This window comes from Pogoniulus pusillus, chromosome 11, assembly GCF_015220805.1.
Source record: "Pogoniulus pusillus isolate bPogPus1 chromosome 11, bPogPus1.pri, whole genome shotgun sequence".
NCBI classification, from domain to species: domain Eukaryota; kingdom Metazoa; phylum Chordata; class Aves; order Piciformes; family Lybiidae; genus Pogoniulus; species Pogoniulus pusillus.
The window spans coordinates 19,448,342-19,462,560 of NC_087274.1; the positions used below are offsets into that span (position 1 = coordinate 19,448,342).

At 40.9% G+C, this 14,219-nt stretch overlaps 1 protein-coding gene across 3 annotated transcripts in view; it reads left to right on the forward strand.

The window, feature by feature from the left end:
• The first annotated feature begins 1,381 nt into the window (after positions 1–1,381).
• The window catches only part of KCNIP4 (potassium voltage-gated channel interacting protein 4), a 332,118-nt gene continuing 319,280 nt past the window's right edge, over positions 1,382–14,219 (forward strand). Inside the window, exon 1 of one of the 3 annotated variants that reach the window (XM_064151345.1) lies at positions 1,382–1,611. In XM_064151345.1, coding sequence (XP_064007415.1) covers positions 1,551–1,611 — 61 coding nt within the window. In that variant the 5' untranslated portion in view covers positions 1,382–1,550. The remainder of the gene's footprint in view (positions 1,612–14,219) is intronic. The other 2 variants (XM_064151342.1, XM_064151349.1) reach the window with 2 other exon arrangements.

Consider the following 14,219-nt stretch of genomic DNA (forward strand, 5'->3'; position numbering starts at 1 on the left):
GGGAGGGGAAATCTTCTGAGGGCAAAGAGCAAATACAGTACTCTGACTCCTGCTTCTCTATAGTGAATGTATTTCTAACACAAGAACACTTGGCAGAAGCTACTCAACACTGAGTAGCCTTGGCCAGTGCAATACTAGACTCTAGTATCCTTTCCAGCTCAAGCCCCCAGTCATTCTATCACTCTGAATGCAAACAGACATAAGTTTGTCCCATGGAATGGAAGACTTAAGGCTTTTGCTAAAGCATTACTTGGCAGTGTGCTATAGGAATTGCTTCTTTGTCTTTCAGCTCATAACATCCTTTACAATACTTCATTCAAAAAATAATATGAAGTAGTGAGACATCAGAAACAATATTTAGGTTTTAGGTAGCTAAGCCTATAACTTTGTGTGCCTTGAAAAATAACCACAATTATTTTTGGGAACGTACACGAGGAGAAGAATAAAACAGACTCCTGAAACAAGTCATTACTTGAGTAGTAATAAAAGAAATAGTAAAGAAAACAAAAAAGTTATCTGTATAAAACCGAACTGGGAAAGCTGCCATAATGGAGGCTTTTTCTAATGTTATGTCACTGTAGGCCTTCATAAATTATGAAGGTGTCTTAAAATGCCCTTTCCCTTTTGCTTCCAGCACCACGGCCAAGTCAGCCCTGCTACCACAGTGCAGAACCTCGCTGGTTCCATTGGCTGTCCAAAGTGCCCGACTACATAATTTGTCTGGTATTAGTTCTGTGCGCCACATGTGGCTTTCCGGGTTTTCAAGTCCTACAGAGAATCCTGTGGTATCAAATTTTCCATAACTTGGTGAAATACTGTGTTTTGTTAAAAAAAAACAAACAAACGATCAGGTTTGATACGCGATGGGCTTGTTCTGTCAGATCGGAACTGCTGCCCGCGCTGGCAGTGAGGTGAGCAGCTCTCGGCAGCACCCCCGGGCTCCGGGCCGCCCCATCTCCCCCGATCCAGGCGCGGCTCGGCTCAGCTGCGCTGGGATTTCCCGCCCGCAGGGCCGGGCCGGTGTCCGGGCAGGCGCTGGCCAACAGGTGCTGCGGAACCACCTGTGTGCAGCCGCCCGGCCACTGCCGCGCGCGGCCTCGCGCGGCCGGGCTCCCGCCCGGGGCTCCCTCACAGGGCTCCCTCACAGCTCTCTCCTCTCACACGTCAGCCCGGGACGCGGCTGCTGCCTCGGCCCCGAGGAGACGGACAGGCAGGCAGCCCAAGGGGCGACGCCCGCAGCCCCACGGGTGCTGGGTGACCTGTCCGGCAAGGCAGGGAACCGCGGCTGAACCCCTCCCTTCTCCCGGCAGGGAAGGGGCTGAGACGGTGCCTCTGCCGGGGGGCGCCCCGCGGCCCGCCCTGCGCCGCCGCGGGTGGCGGGGGAGGTGCTGCCGCTGCCGCTGAGGCGGGGCTCGGCCGCTCTCCGCTCCACCGCGCCGCGCCCGGCCCCGCTCCTCTGCAGCCCCGCTCCGACTCCGGCGGCCCCGGCGCGGCGGTGCTGCCACACTCCTTCGCCGCGTCCCGGCTCGTCGTGGCTCCTGCCTGGCAGAATGACTGTGAGGAGGGTGGAGAGCATCTCGGCGCAGCTGGAGGAGGCCAGCTCCACAGGCGGTAGGACGCGGGGGCGCGAGGTTTTCTTGCCTGCTTCTTTTGGGGGCTCGCCCCTTGGCTGTAAGCAGCGAGTCTCGCAACTTGCTGTGGGGCGGGCAGGGGGAAGCCGCGCGAGGTAAAAGTGTCTTGAACACACATGTGCGTGTCTGTGGGAACAGTGAGCAAACGCTTAATACCTGGGCTCTCGGGCTAGTTAACGTGCTAGGCTTTGCGAAGCCCGCGGTGAGATGCCTGCTGTGACCTGACTGGTACTTTTGCCTTCGCTGAAATGACTGGGGATGGGTATGAACCTCCCGGGTGAACCATTGCATCCTCTAGTTACCAACTCATAGGAGTTAATTCTGGTCACTCTCACCTCTCTGCTTCGGTCCCCTTGTACTTTCGTGGTGCCTAAGCAATAACTACTTGGAGGAAATTAGCTTCTTCTAGTCAGCCGAAGGCTGTGTGGTGCCTTTATTGCACAGTGCAGCTGCATGCGCACCTGAGAAAGGTTACAAAACAACTTGCACCTGGGGGAGGAGGAAGAAGCATGCCATGCTGTCCCTCACAGTGATTGACTCTGGAGCGTTCGAGTTTTCTCCCAGGAGGGGTTATTTCAAACTGAAGCTGTTTGGGTGTGATGTGTGTAACATGATGTTGCTGAGAAAGGTGCCTAGTTCAGTGTAGTTGGTTGAACAGAGGATAGTTGAGCAGTTAATGGAAAAACTTTTGCAAATGAGTCAGTGAAAACTTGTTTTCTAAGAAAACTATTTCATGTTTCCTGCTGCGTTGCTAGATTTCTTACAAGCTCTGTGATACCAGTGTGGAATAGCAGCCTTACCATCAAGTTGCTTTAAAGATGCAGTGAAGTTCCCACTGTGCTTGATTCTTGCTGCTTCAGAGTAGTGTTTTGCTTGCTAGAAGAGGCTCACAGCCACATGTCCTCTGCTGGATTGTTCTTGGTTTTTCTTTTTTCCTCAACGTCCTAGCTTTACTCATGTGTTAGGGCTTGTAGCCCTTTGATTAGGGGACAGCGAATTTTTGAAATTGGCTATGCAATTAGTTTTAGGCTATCATCTCAAATGTTAAACCATCTTTGCATTGCTTTAAAGCTTAAAGGAAAAATAGCATACTTAGTCATAGTTATCCAACAAGAGACTTGGGCACTGAAGAGATGTTGTGATACTTCTCCCTGCTTTTCCAAGTCATTCCCCACTCCATGATGTAATTAAGCCTTTTTCCTTCACATATCACTGTCAGTCTTACAGCTTTAATCTGTTTGTGACTTGAAACTCAGATTGTTTTTTCACAACACATACATCATCAAACACTGGGTAGGCTCTTAGCTACACCTGTGCAACCACCATGCAGGACTCTCCAGGTTAAACAAAACCAAGGTGATAATTGAGACATAATGGATTTGCACAGCTGCTATTGAGGAATAATTTTGTTTCTGGATTATTACTGTAGGTGTTGAAGCATAGAGTTTTCATCTCAGTGTTGTATCTTACAGGTATAGTTAGCAGTAACAGGAAAGTGTCCATACAAAAATTGGGGAAACACAATCTATGCCATAAAAAACATACAACAAAACAGACAGTGTTTTCAGTTGAGCCGTGTATTAGATGTGTTCCTCCATTTTGGTTCTCTTGATGTGAATGCCTTGTGGGTTTTAGACATCAGCAACACCTGTAATTAATTTTAGGCTTGGAATGGTGGGAGGTAATGAGAAACGCTTGGTACTGTTTTAGAATAAAAAGCAAAATCTAACGGAAACAAGTTACTGTAGGGTAAAACATTCCTCAAAACTAAATTCTTCTGCTAGAAATAGAACATGGGAAGATAAAAATGAGAGAGCTAAAGAAAATGCCTTATTTCTTTTGGGGAGTGACATGTTAGATCGTTGATCAACTTGTGTCTCGTCACTAGCTTAATGTGATGTGAAGCTAACAAGTGCCTAGATTCACTTGCTCTGGGCTTCCTCCTTATGTGTGAGAGAACATGTATGTTCACCTTCCTAAGTTTTGGCTCTTTTTCATTGAAACTTCCCTTTCCACCTTTTGCTAGCTCTCTCCCTTCAGGCTTGTAAAATTTCTATTTCTTTTCAGTGCCATGAGCATTTCTGAGAATGCCTCTCGATTGGTTACTTAATGAGGAAGCATTTGGTGGATTTTTTTCTCATTATTTCTCTTCAAATAGAAACAATGCTGGAAAAGTTATTTTTTTAAATGATACTGCCTGCATTGGAGTCATTACAGTGATTTGGTAATAGTGCAGAAGAGTCAGAAAATGAAGCAACAGAAGTGCGACTGTTTCTCCTTTTCATTTTCCCAATGAATACTGGAAATATGCATTGGAAACAAAGCTTAAGAATACACAAGCAGCTTAAATGATAACAATTATTAGTGACAAAGAAAACACTTTGTACCTTTTAAGAAATAATGATTCCCCTGTCCCCTTACATTTACCATATTACAACTTGCAGAGGGATCTTTTACATTCAAGTTAACATCGAGTACCACTGAGAGTTGTTCATGTATCACAATTATTCTTCTCTTGAATACTGAGACGTTGTAAGGATAAGCTGTTTCATCCTTCTGCCCCATCAAACAGTTGCTGGTTGTAGCTCAAACTCGTTTGCTACTGGGCAAAGACATGAAGGGTCTTGGCAAAATGAAAAGGGCAGAGGGAGGTTATCAGACAAAAAGTTTGTGTGGGTGAGAATAAATTTAACCACAAGGTGTCCTGTGGGTTCAATATTTATGGCAAACAAGCCGGAGGGAGTGCTAACACAAACAATATGCTAGCACAGAAACTGTCTGCTTTGCTTTAGGGTATCGCAGATTCTGGATAGAACTTGTGCTGTCCAGTATATCCCTTCCTTGTTCAAACAACAGAAATATTTACAAAAGCCATGGAGTCATTTATGACAAGTTTGGAAGATTTTCTCTGACTAGACAGGGCAGTCACAAATTCTGAATGTCAGGAAATAGGCTGTGACTTCTAAACCAGGTGTAGAAGATGGGCCAAATAGTACTATTAAGAAGTGTTTATCCACCTTCAAGCTTCTTTCGAGTTTGGTATTCTCTGCCATACCTTTGAGAGATCCTTGTGCGTGTGTGTGAACACTTTTGCTTTTAATGAACAGCTTCCTGTTGTTGCTTCAGGCATTCTTCGAAGACAAAGGAAGCAGTGCTAGAAGGACAAGAAACTGCGTGTGAGAAAAACTGAAAATAGGAATTTAAGAAAAGGGATGCTAGAAAAAAATATTAAGTGGGGAAAAAAAAACATACTGGAAAACAACTGCAGGGAAAAATAAGAGGTGGGAGAAAGAAAATGAAGCAGCTTTTTACACACCTTGAGACAGAACTGATATTAAACAAAAGTGTGTCTGTTGATGGATACTGGAATCCTATTAAGTATTGGTGGTATGTATTGGACCAATTAATTTAATGGGATTCATCTGACATCAGGCAGTGATTCTCCAAGTGATTTCCACTAATATTTCTATCAGTGTAAAAGCTTTGGTTTGTCTAGAAGGCCCATTCTTAGGATGTGCTGTTAGTCAGGAGTCAGTGTCATTTTTTTTCCCCTATTATTGATCTGTTGTCCCTAAACATTCTTCATGCCTTCTTAGAGACTAGAAACATTCTAGCCATTTTATCTTGCACACCTGTATCTCAGTGGATCCATTCATCTCTGCCCTGAGCCTTATGTAGCACAGATATTTTCTTGTTGAGAAGTCAGAGTCATCTAGAAATTCTGCTTCCAAATGGCACATCTCTGTGAAAGCTGTGATTATAGAAGGGAAGGACTATGTCAGGCTTGACAGGGCATTGGGCAACCTGATCTAGTTGAGGATGCCCCTGCGTACTGCAGAGGCAGTTGGACTAGGTGACCTTTACAGGTCCCTTTCAGCCCAAACCATTTCATGTTTCTATGATTCTGTGTTAAATGATCTTGTGACGTGATAAAGAAGGTATGTTTACAACGCACATGCTAATAAGTGCAACTATTCTAGATATAGAATGTGCATCCTGCTCTTGCATGATGGAGGAGATAACTGACACCTTGAGAAAACTGACTTTCAAGCCTCTGTGTAAAATTTGGTTCCTGCTTCCGTCTCCAACTTCTGTATTCAGTGAGTCTGTGAAACAAGTACACACAGAATTCAAGTATAGCAACTCATATTTGATATAAATGTTGAAAACACCTTGGCTTTCCATCATTACCAATTTTATATCAGTATCAATTCTGCTTTGCACAAAATGCATCTATTTTCACTATTCTGTGATTCAAGGCTACTTCTCATGCTGAACATCCAGACAAATTTTGGGAACTGACTCTTTCTGGGTGTTTTTAGATGTTCTGAAGTAGATAGAAGCAGATAGGATATCTGGCAGTTAGTGTACCTGTAAAAGAATTAGCTGGCATGTGTCATTGAAAGCTTTTACAATATATCAGATAGGCACTTAGGACTCATGCTTTGGGTTGGAGCTGAGCATTTGATCTGTGTGGCTTTCATCTGTAATCTGTCCCATTTTAGCCACTCAGTTTGCCATTGTGATTTATTTGGAATCTTTGGCTCGAAAAAGAAAGTATCTAAAAATACAGCAATGCCTGATTGCTTCACACTTTTATAGGCATGTGTGTTCTTGCCAGGCTGTTCTACTATCCTCCCCTCCACAATTCTGCTTGTCCTGTCTTTCTTTCAAGTACCAAAACGGAGTATTCAAACTCTTTCTTGCCAAATGGACACTGGCCATTTATTGTCTTCTGCTAGCACTTCTACTTGAGAGAGTAAGGCTGCTCCTTCTACTTGAGAGAGTAAACACTGGAGCAAGATTGTGCACTGGACCAGAAGCCAAATTGTTTTTTCTGTAGGATCTGACCCAAGAAAGATTCTTTAATTAATAGGCTTGGGCCTATTCTTGGGTATAAGGAGTATAGATGTAGAAACTATACCTCTTTGGAGCACAGCATGGTAGTATAGCTGGAGACAGTTGATAGCAATGCTAATGGGCTAGTTTATCCCTGTAATGTTTGACCTGCACTGTTATGTCTGGTTATGTCAAAGGTAAGTGGACAAAAGGTTGACACAGGTGTTATTTGATAGTAGCCATCCTTTCAGAGTCCTATTTTTCCTGGCAAGATCTTTGCTATTGTGTTGATGGCTAGGCAGGACTTGGCCTAGATTTCCCATAGAGTACATCAGGTGGAACATGGAAGAGAAGTCAAAATGTATGGAATATATATATTTTTTGGAGTCTGTGGAACTATGGAAAGCGCAAAATCCACTTGTTTTGTGATATTCTTTGTTATTATTTTCTAATTGTATTACTGAAGTCTTGGGCTCTCATGGATCATGATTTTTTTTTTGTTTTCTACTCACTCTACAGGAGAGATAATTTCTGTTATTACCTTCATGCTTGCAGCAGCGGGGAAGGCTGGGTTCTAAGCTAGCTGCCATCACATTGGGAGCTCTGTAGACAAGTATAAACTGGCAAGAGTTTCAAATGTGTGGTTGAGTTGAAAGTATATTGAATCCATTCACCTCTAAGAATAAACTCAAACAGAATAAAAGCTGTAGATCTGAACACATAGTGTGTTTTATTTCTGGCAGCTTTGCAGAGGCTTAATATGGTATTAAAAAGGATCTTTCTGTTAGAGCTCTGGAAATAAATATAGTGTTGCTCTTTTATATTCTCTTTCACCTATAAAACACATTTATTTAGAGGTACAGTTTATATTTGTGATCCCCTGTTGTGTGCTTGTAACTTGTGCTGCAGCGACACAAACAGTGGTACGAAAGTCGTAGGTGCTTCTGTGCCTGCTGGATAAGTGAACTACAGGTTGAACACATGATAATGGGGAAGTTTGAACTCTGAACATTTTGCCCTGTTAAGAACAACTATTTGCACTTAAACGTTTGGATTTTATTGTGATAGGAGAAAATGTCTGTATTCCTGTGCTAGGTATTTTCACCAAATAAAGCATAAACCCCAGAAGCTTCCCTGAGCACAGTGAAATATCTGGCATTGCACACACAGTGTATCAGCATGCCACAAAATGAGTTAAGTAGTGACAGCATAGAAATGGCTACACAAAATTAAAAGCTTTGAATGTCCTAAGATGTAGACTGCAAGGAGTTGCTCTACTTCACGCGGTCAAGTAACAAAGGGTTTGCTATTTTAATGAATTTTGAGTTGCCTTTCCAGCAGTGATGATTTTTATGGCCAGCACTATAGGTTTTAGTACAGTAAGTCTTAATTTTTTTTTTTAAAAAGTTTACTTCTGTTAATAATCCAGAAGAAGCATTTAGGATTTATTAGAAATCTCAGAAGTACTCATAAAATGTGGCGATTCCTCACAGTGTGGATTTAAACAAAAAAATCTTTGACCAAAGTGGAAACAGCCAGAACAACATTTCATCACAGTAAGTGGTTTGACTCTTGTGACCATTCCTGTAAGCGCTTTGGTACCTGTGGAAATAATTGCTACAAAAAAAGGATTTTGGTTCTAATAAATGTGAAAGTCAGGAGAACACAAAACCTGGAAAGGAAACACAGATCAAATTGATGTGATTCCATATGAAGGAAGGAAACCACTGTGCTGGAAATTCTTAGCAGTAGTGAAAAGTTGTATAGCCCTGGTATATACTGAAATAAAGCCAAATGACCAAAACCTTTTATTGAATCATTCATCTCCATGCTTTACAGAAAGGTAAACAGCACATCTAGGCATCTCTTCTCCAGTCTTTTAATATCTGTGAGATACAGTAACTGGGAGGTTTCCCTAACTGGTGCCATCTGGCAAAGTGCAGCCACAGGTGTGCTTACTTTCTAGGCATTGCAATAATGTGCCATCTTCTGGCTGGCTTTCCTTACCATGTAAGGACTGCAGTAGGAAATACTGATGCTAGTCATGCTGGTACTTTTGCTAGTTGAGGACTTCTTGGGTCAAATCACTAACATGGGTTTTTGGTAAGAAATGCTGCTTTTTGTACACTGTCATGTAAGTATTTCTGGTGATTTATAACAATTGATTTCCAAATCCTTGAACAGTTTTATTAAATAGAGGAGAAACAACAAGATTCAGTTGAAATCGAGTCACTGTGGATATAATCTGCAATATTGACAAATATTTCTGTTTCTGTATAGAAAGCAATAATACTGATTTTTCTAAAATGTATTTATGTTGTTGGTTGTGCTCCAAAGCAGTCTTTAATTACTTAAGAGTGACAGTATGTGTTCTGTTCTTTGCTTGTGTTACTGCTACTGTTTTTTGCTTCATGTTTTAATTCAAGGTAACACTATCTAAAAAAGAAATTACATTGTATTCTACATCACAAGCATTTCTCAGCAGAGTGTGGTTTAATCAGTGTTGAAGAGCCTGTGGAAAATTTTGGAAAGTGTAGGTAATTCTGACTTTTAAAATGAAATAGAGTTATTTTACTTATGATTTTAAATAGTATGCCAGTGTATGTTATAATAGAAACATATTGAAAGACAACTTTGGCCAGAAAAAAAGATAAGCATAATGGAATGAAAAGAACTACCCTAAGGGATGCATATCCTACATGCATACAGTAAGCTGGGTGTTTGGGTTGGTGTTTTTTCAGATGTTAGGATACCTACCTGATGCAATTCAAAACGATGATCATCTGAAAGTCACAGTCTAGATAACATCCATTAAGTGCAAGCATTACTGCAACTGAACACAGAGATTTTGGGGTTTATCCTATATAGAGGCGTCTCTCAATGTGCTAAGACCCATAAATGAGTCTGTTCACATCTTCAAAATGCTTGAATCAGGGCTCCTAAATTTATTTTTTTAAATGAATGTTCAAAGAACATCCTAAAGAGGACTGTCTTTAGTTTGATGTGAGCTAAAGTGTGTTGTACCAACCATTCCTGGGTGTTTTGCAGCAGCAGCAGGTGCCCTCTCCCTGTCCAGGCATTGAGATGGGCCAGAGAAAGCCACTGCACACATACCACGAGTTAGCACCGGTGCAGGGAGGGACATGCTGTGTACGTGCAGGTGGGTGCTGGGAGTATGACAGAGTAGACTGTGGGATTGTAGTTCCCACTTAAGCAGCTAAGAGAGGAAAAAATACTTTTGCATGTGCCTGAGCAAACAGACTCTGGGATCCACTCTTCTGTTACCTCTGGCTGGAGAGGAATGAATCCTGTTTATCTTACAATAAGTTTTAGAAACATCCTTAAAGAGTACTCTTTTGAAGCAGTATAAAAGATGTCTATCAAGCAGATTCATCCACAGAGTCATGTTTTGCTTCCTTACAAGCTGGTAGCAACATCATATGTGCTTCCTCAGATCATCATTGGCTTTGAATTTTGACAATGTAGATGTTTTTAACCAAGGGATATTCAGGTGTCCTTAATCATTCTCACTATTGACTTAAATCTCATAACTCAAGTAAGTGAATGGTACCCTGTGTACTTAATGATTTATGCTTCAGAGCATAAATGTATGCATTTCCATGTTGATTTATGGACATTCGAGGCTATTTTGTTTTGTTTTGAGATGCAGCATTATAAAATGGTATCACATGTTGTAATGCTGTCTATAGAGAGCAATAAATCCTGCCTAATTCTCCAGGGTATTGTGTGCTGACAGCATCCATCTGGTGGTAACTGAAACAAGTAAACAATAAAGTTCATTGTTGTTTTAAAAAAGCTGCTGTAATCGAATATGCACACACACACACACAGTGACTTCAACTACTGCCATGATTTCTGCACAGCCTGCATCTGCAATCTAACAAATCTAAGGGGGAAAAGAAAAATGACCCAAAGTAGATGCACCCGCAGATTGCCAGTGTGCAGTGCAGAGAGTTTAATGCTGCTGTTTCAGTAACTAGGTCTACTTCATACACTGTCATTTTTCAGTCTTTGTGCTGATGGGGAAGTAGGGTTTTCCTGGTTTTTTTTTGTGTGGGTTTTTTTTTTTTTTTTTGTGGGGGGGGGTGGGGGGGGTGGGGGTGAGGGGAATATGCCACATTATGCAAGTATCTTTCCAGCCTGCTATCCAGACTTGGAAAATCAGAGACTTGCCTCTGTGCCTAGGACTTATCAACCTGTTTCATTGTTTGCTTCAAAGCCATTGCTTTCAGTCCCTGTCTGTAGCACTACATATTTGTTTCCCTATCTGGGAAACAGTAGGTATTTGTGATAGGTTTTGGCCTTTTGGCTTTCTGTTATGTGGTGATGAAGATCTTTGCAGGAGGAGACTGAAACCTCCAACTCTTTCAATCAATGCCTCCCAGCTTCTGCCTCTGCTTGCGGCTTGTAAGGTGAACATGAAACCACTCAGCTAATTGAATGCTTTCTCACTTCTGTTGCATAATCTTTTATCTCAGAGTGGTTATGTCGAGGTTATGCAATTCCTTCTAGGTTGGTTGATTGTCAGTGAAAGGAGAGCACGTGCTGCCTCAAGTGAAACTAGTGAATCTCTAATGTGTATTTTACAAACCTGAATTCCAGTAGACTGGAGGAAAAAGTATTATGTTGTAGGTAAGGAAGCAGATGTAACCAAGAGTATACAGCAGCATAATAACTCTTCACGTGGCACACCGCCTGTCAAGTTTCTCCGAGTATTTTAAGTCTTCTTGAAAAATATGAGTGAGCAGGATATAAAAATTTTGCAGATTCATGCTCAATTACTTAACTTGCAGAGTTGTACAGCATTTAGACATTATTTAGATTCATGAAAATCTTTGCTTCAGTTGCAACTTTTGATGGATTCAGCTAATTTTCTGATAGCAAAGTAGAATAAATCAATTCTATGTTTCAGTGTAGACACACAAAGATCACTTCTTATTTCTAAAGTCTTGGAGTCGGTACAGACTTCTTGAGAATCAGTAACTTTTTCTTGGGAGACATGGGGGGTGATCACTTCATTAAAACAAACCCAAACTTTAGTCACAATTTAACTGCAGGTTTTAATTTATCTGGGTTAAAACGTGGCTACCTATACTTAAAAATGCAAAAGCAAAAACATTTTGACCTGTTCAGAATGAAATGTAAAGCTGTCTGAGAGGTGTTGGTAAATTTCTAACATTCTATTAAGCAACATTTTATCAACAACACTTTAAATGACTACTAGACTGACAATCTCTTAGGATACTTTCAAGTCAAGAATTCAGAAGAAAAGCTTTGCGTGTGTGTGTGTTATTACTTCCAAGAAGCCAAAACATTAATGGTGTGCTTTAACATATACTGCATCACAAACAATACCTGCAGATTTGCTCTCAGTTAAGAGACTAATTCCTCACTGAAAACAAGCAAGAAAAGTTGTGTCATCAAACTGCTGTTGGATAAGTGACAGCTTACAGTGTGGCTTGTGTAGGTAGTACCTTGTCCATTTTGCAGGTGCAGTGTTAAAAGAAATATATATTCAGCAGTAAACATGAATCACAGAAATAACCAGGTTGGAAAAGGCCTCTAGAATCACTGAGTCCACCCTATCACCTAACCCTTCTAATCAACTAAACCATGGCACCTCTGGGAATGGTGACTCCATCTCCCCAGGCAGCCCATTCCAATGGGCCTTCTTGTTGCAGTGAAACTAAAATGATGGTTTGTGTTCCAAGAAGAGTTCATATTGATTCAGCACACCTTGCACTGAAGCAATTAATGTAGATGTTGATCCATCAGTGCCTGTTTCATTATTATTACAAGGTCTGATCTGATAATAATGCACTGCAGTGTAGTGTTTACAACTGAGGATCAGCCTGTTATACTTAAGAAATATATATAGTCGTAAGTGTTCGAAGAGGTGACTTTAGTCCAGATTTTGAAACCTCTTAAAAGCTTTAGTTCTTCCCTTCTTTTTCTCTCTTCCTTTGTAGTTTGTGATTTTACAAGCCAAAAAATACAGGCTATGACTTTAAAGTATACCCAACTCTGTTGACAACATACCTTGTAATGTTAATGTAAATTTAGTGTGAAAGAATATGAGAAACAAAGAGATATCAAAAAAGGAGTCTGTTTCTCTGCTCGGAATACTGGAGACTATTTCCAATTCAAGCCACCAAAACTGCAGCTTTTTAAGAGTTAATTATTTGCTTTCTGGAAAGCAAAACTTCTTCAAAGAATGCTGAGATTATTTTTTCCTTTGGTGGTGGTGGGGTAATATTATGATTTGAGAAACTTGTATACTTAGAAACCACAACACTAAAATTATGGGTATACTGTTTGGTGATAAAGTAAATGGAATCCCAGAGAAATAGTTTGGGAAAGAATTTTAGAAGTCTTACTATGTATCCTGATGGCCAAATGTAGGATGAAATATTTATATGGTAGTTCAGACAGGTTTTGCCTAATGTGATTCAAGTCCAAACTTGCTAGAAGGTTACTGGAAGGCAGTGCTTGAAATTAGCAAAATGAAAATAAGAGCTAGATTTCAGTTTGGCACGTTATGCCTTGCACAGGGGAGAGATTACAGCTTGCCCTTGTTTGTGGTGATTCTTCCCATCCTACAAGAGCTCTTGTAGCAGTTACTGCTTCCACAGAGATGTGATCAGCAGCTCCCAGTTCCTGTACAGTCTGAAGAGCAATCACTATAGAGTAAACTGTATCTTTGCAGTGCAGCAAGTCTTTTACCTTTATATGAAGCAGCTCTCAAGAATTTAGTATGAGGTAGGAGACATAATGGCCATCAGCTTTGCCTCATTTCTATGGGAAGCTTACTGAAAGACTGCAGGGATCCTCCAAGCCCTCTGGAACTACTCTTTTATGATCTAGACAGATATTCTGAATAAATAAAATTGCTAAGCACACCTTCAACTTGCACAGCTTTCCAGCTATTGGATTTGGATCAGAAAGAAAACTTTGTCAGTGACCTTTTTATGAACTGTATCTTTTCTAAGGATTAACATTTTATATGTCACATGAGCATCTTAGTTCTCTCTTCCATAAATAAAAACTGAAGACAGTTACTTTAAACAAGTTTTTAACATGAGAAGTCAGTCACAGGCAATAGAGAAGCTTTTGAAGTTTCAAACACTTCTTATTCAGATTATTTTTATCAGTGCTCTACCATCTCACACTTGAAAAGAGGAGCCTCTATTTTATATGAGTGTCTTTACCAAATATTATAATAATAAAATAGAGTGTGCTCATTCCTTTCTCATTATTCAAGGCTGATGTATCTAGGTAGGAGTCTTTAATCAAGAAGGATGTCATCTATTTAGCTTCTGTACCACTTTAAGCCTTTCTAGTTGTAATTTTTTGTGTATATACAGAAGTATCCGACTTTTTGTCCAGTACCTGGAAGCCACCATTAGTGTGACACTTGCATACAAATGACCACAGAGAGTTTATTCTGTCTTGTCCAAGTTCATAGGGTGGCTTGAGTTGGAAGGAACTTTAAATATCTTCTGGTTGCCAGCCCATTTTTATAGGTGGGGACCCCTTCCATTACACCAGGTTGCCCAAAGCCCCATCCAACCTGGCCATGAACACTTTCAGGGATGGCATCTACAGTGTTTCTGGGCAACCTGCTCCAGTGTCTCATGATCCTCACATCAAAGAAATTATACCTTATATCTAATCTAAATCTACCCTCTTTCAGTTCAAAACAATTACCTATCACTGTAAGCTTTCTTA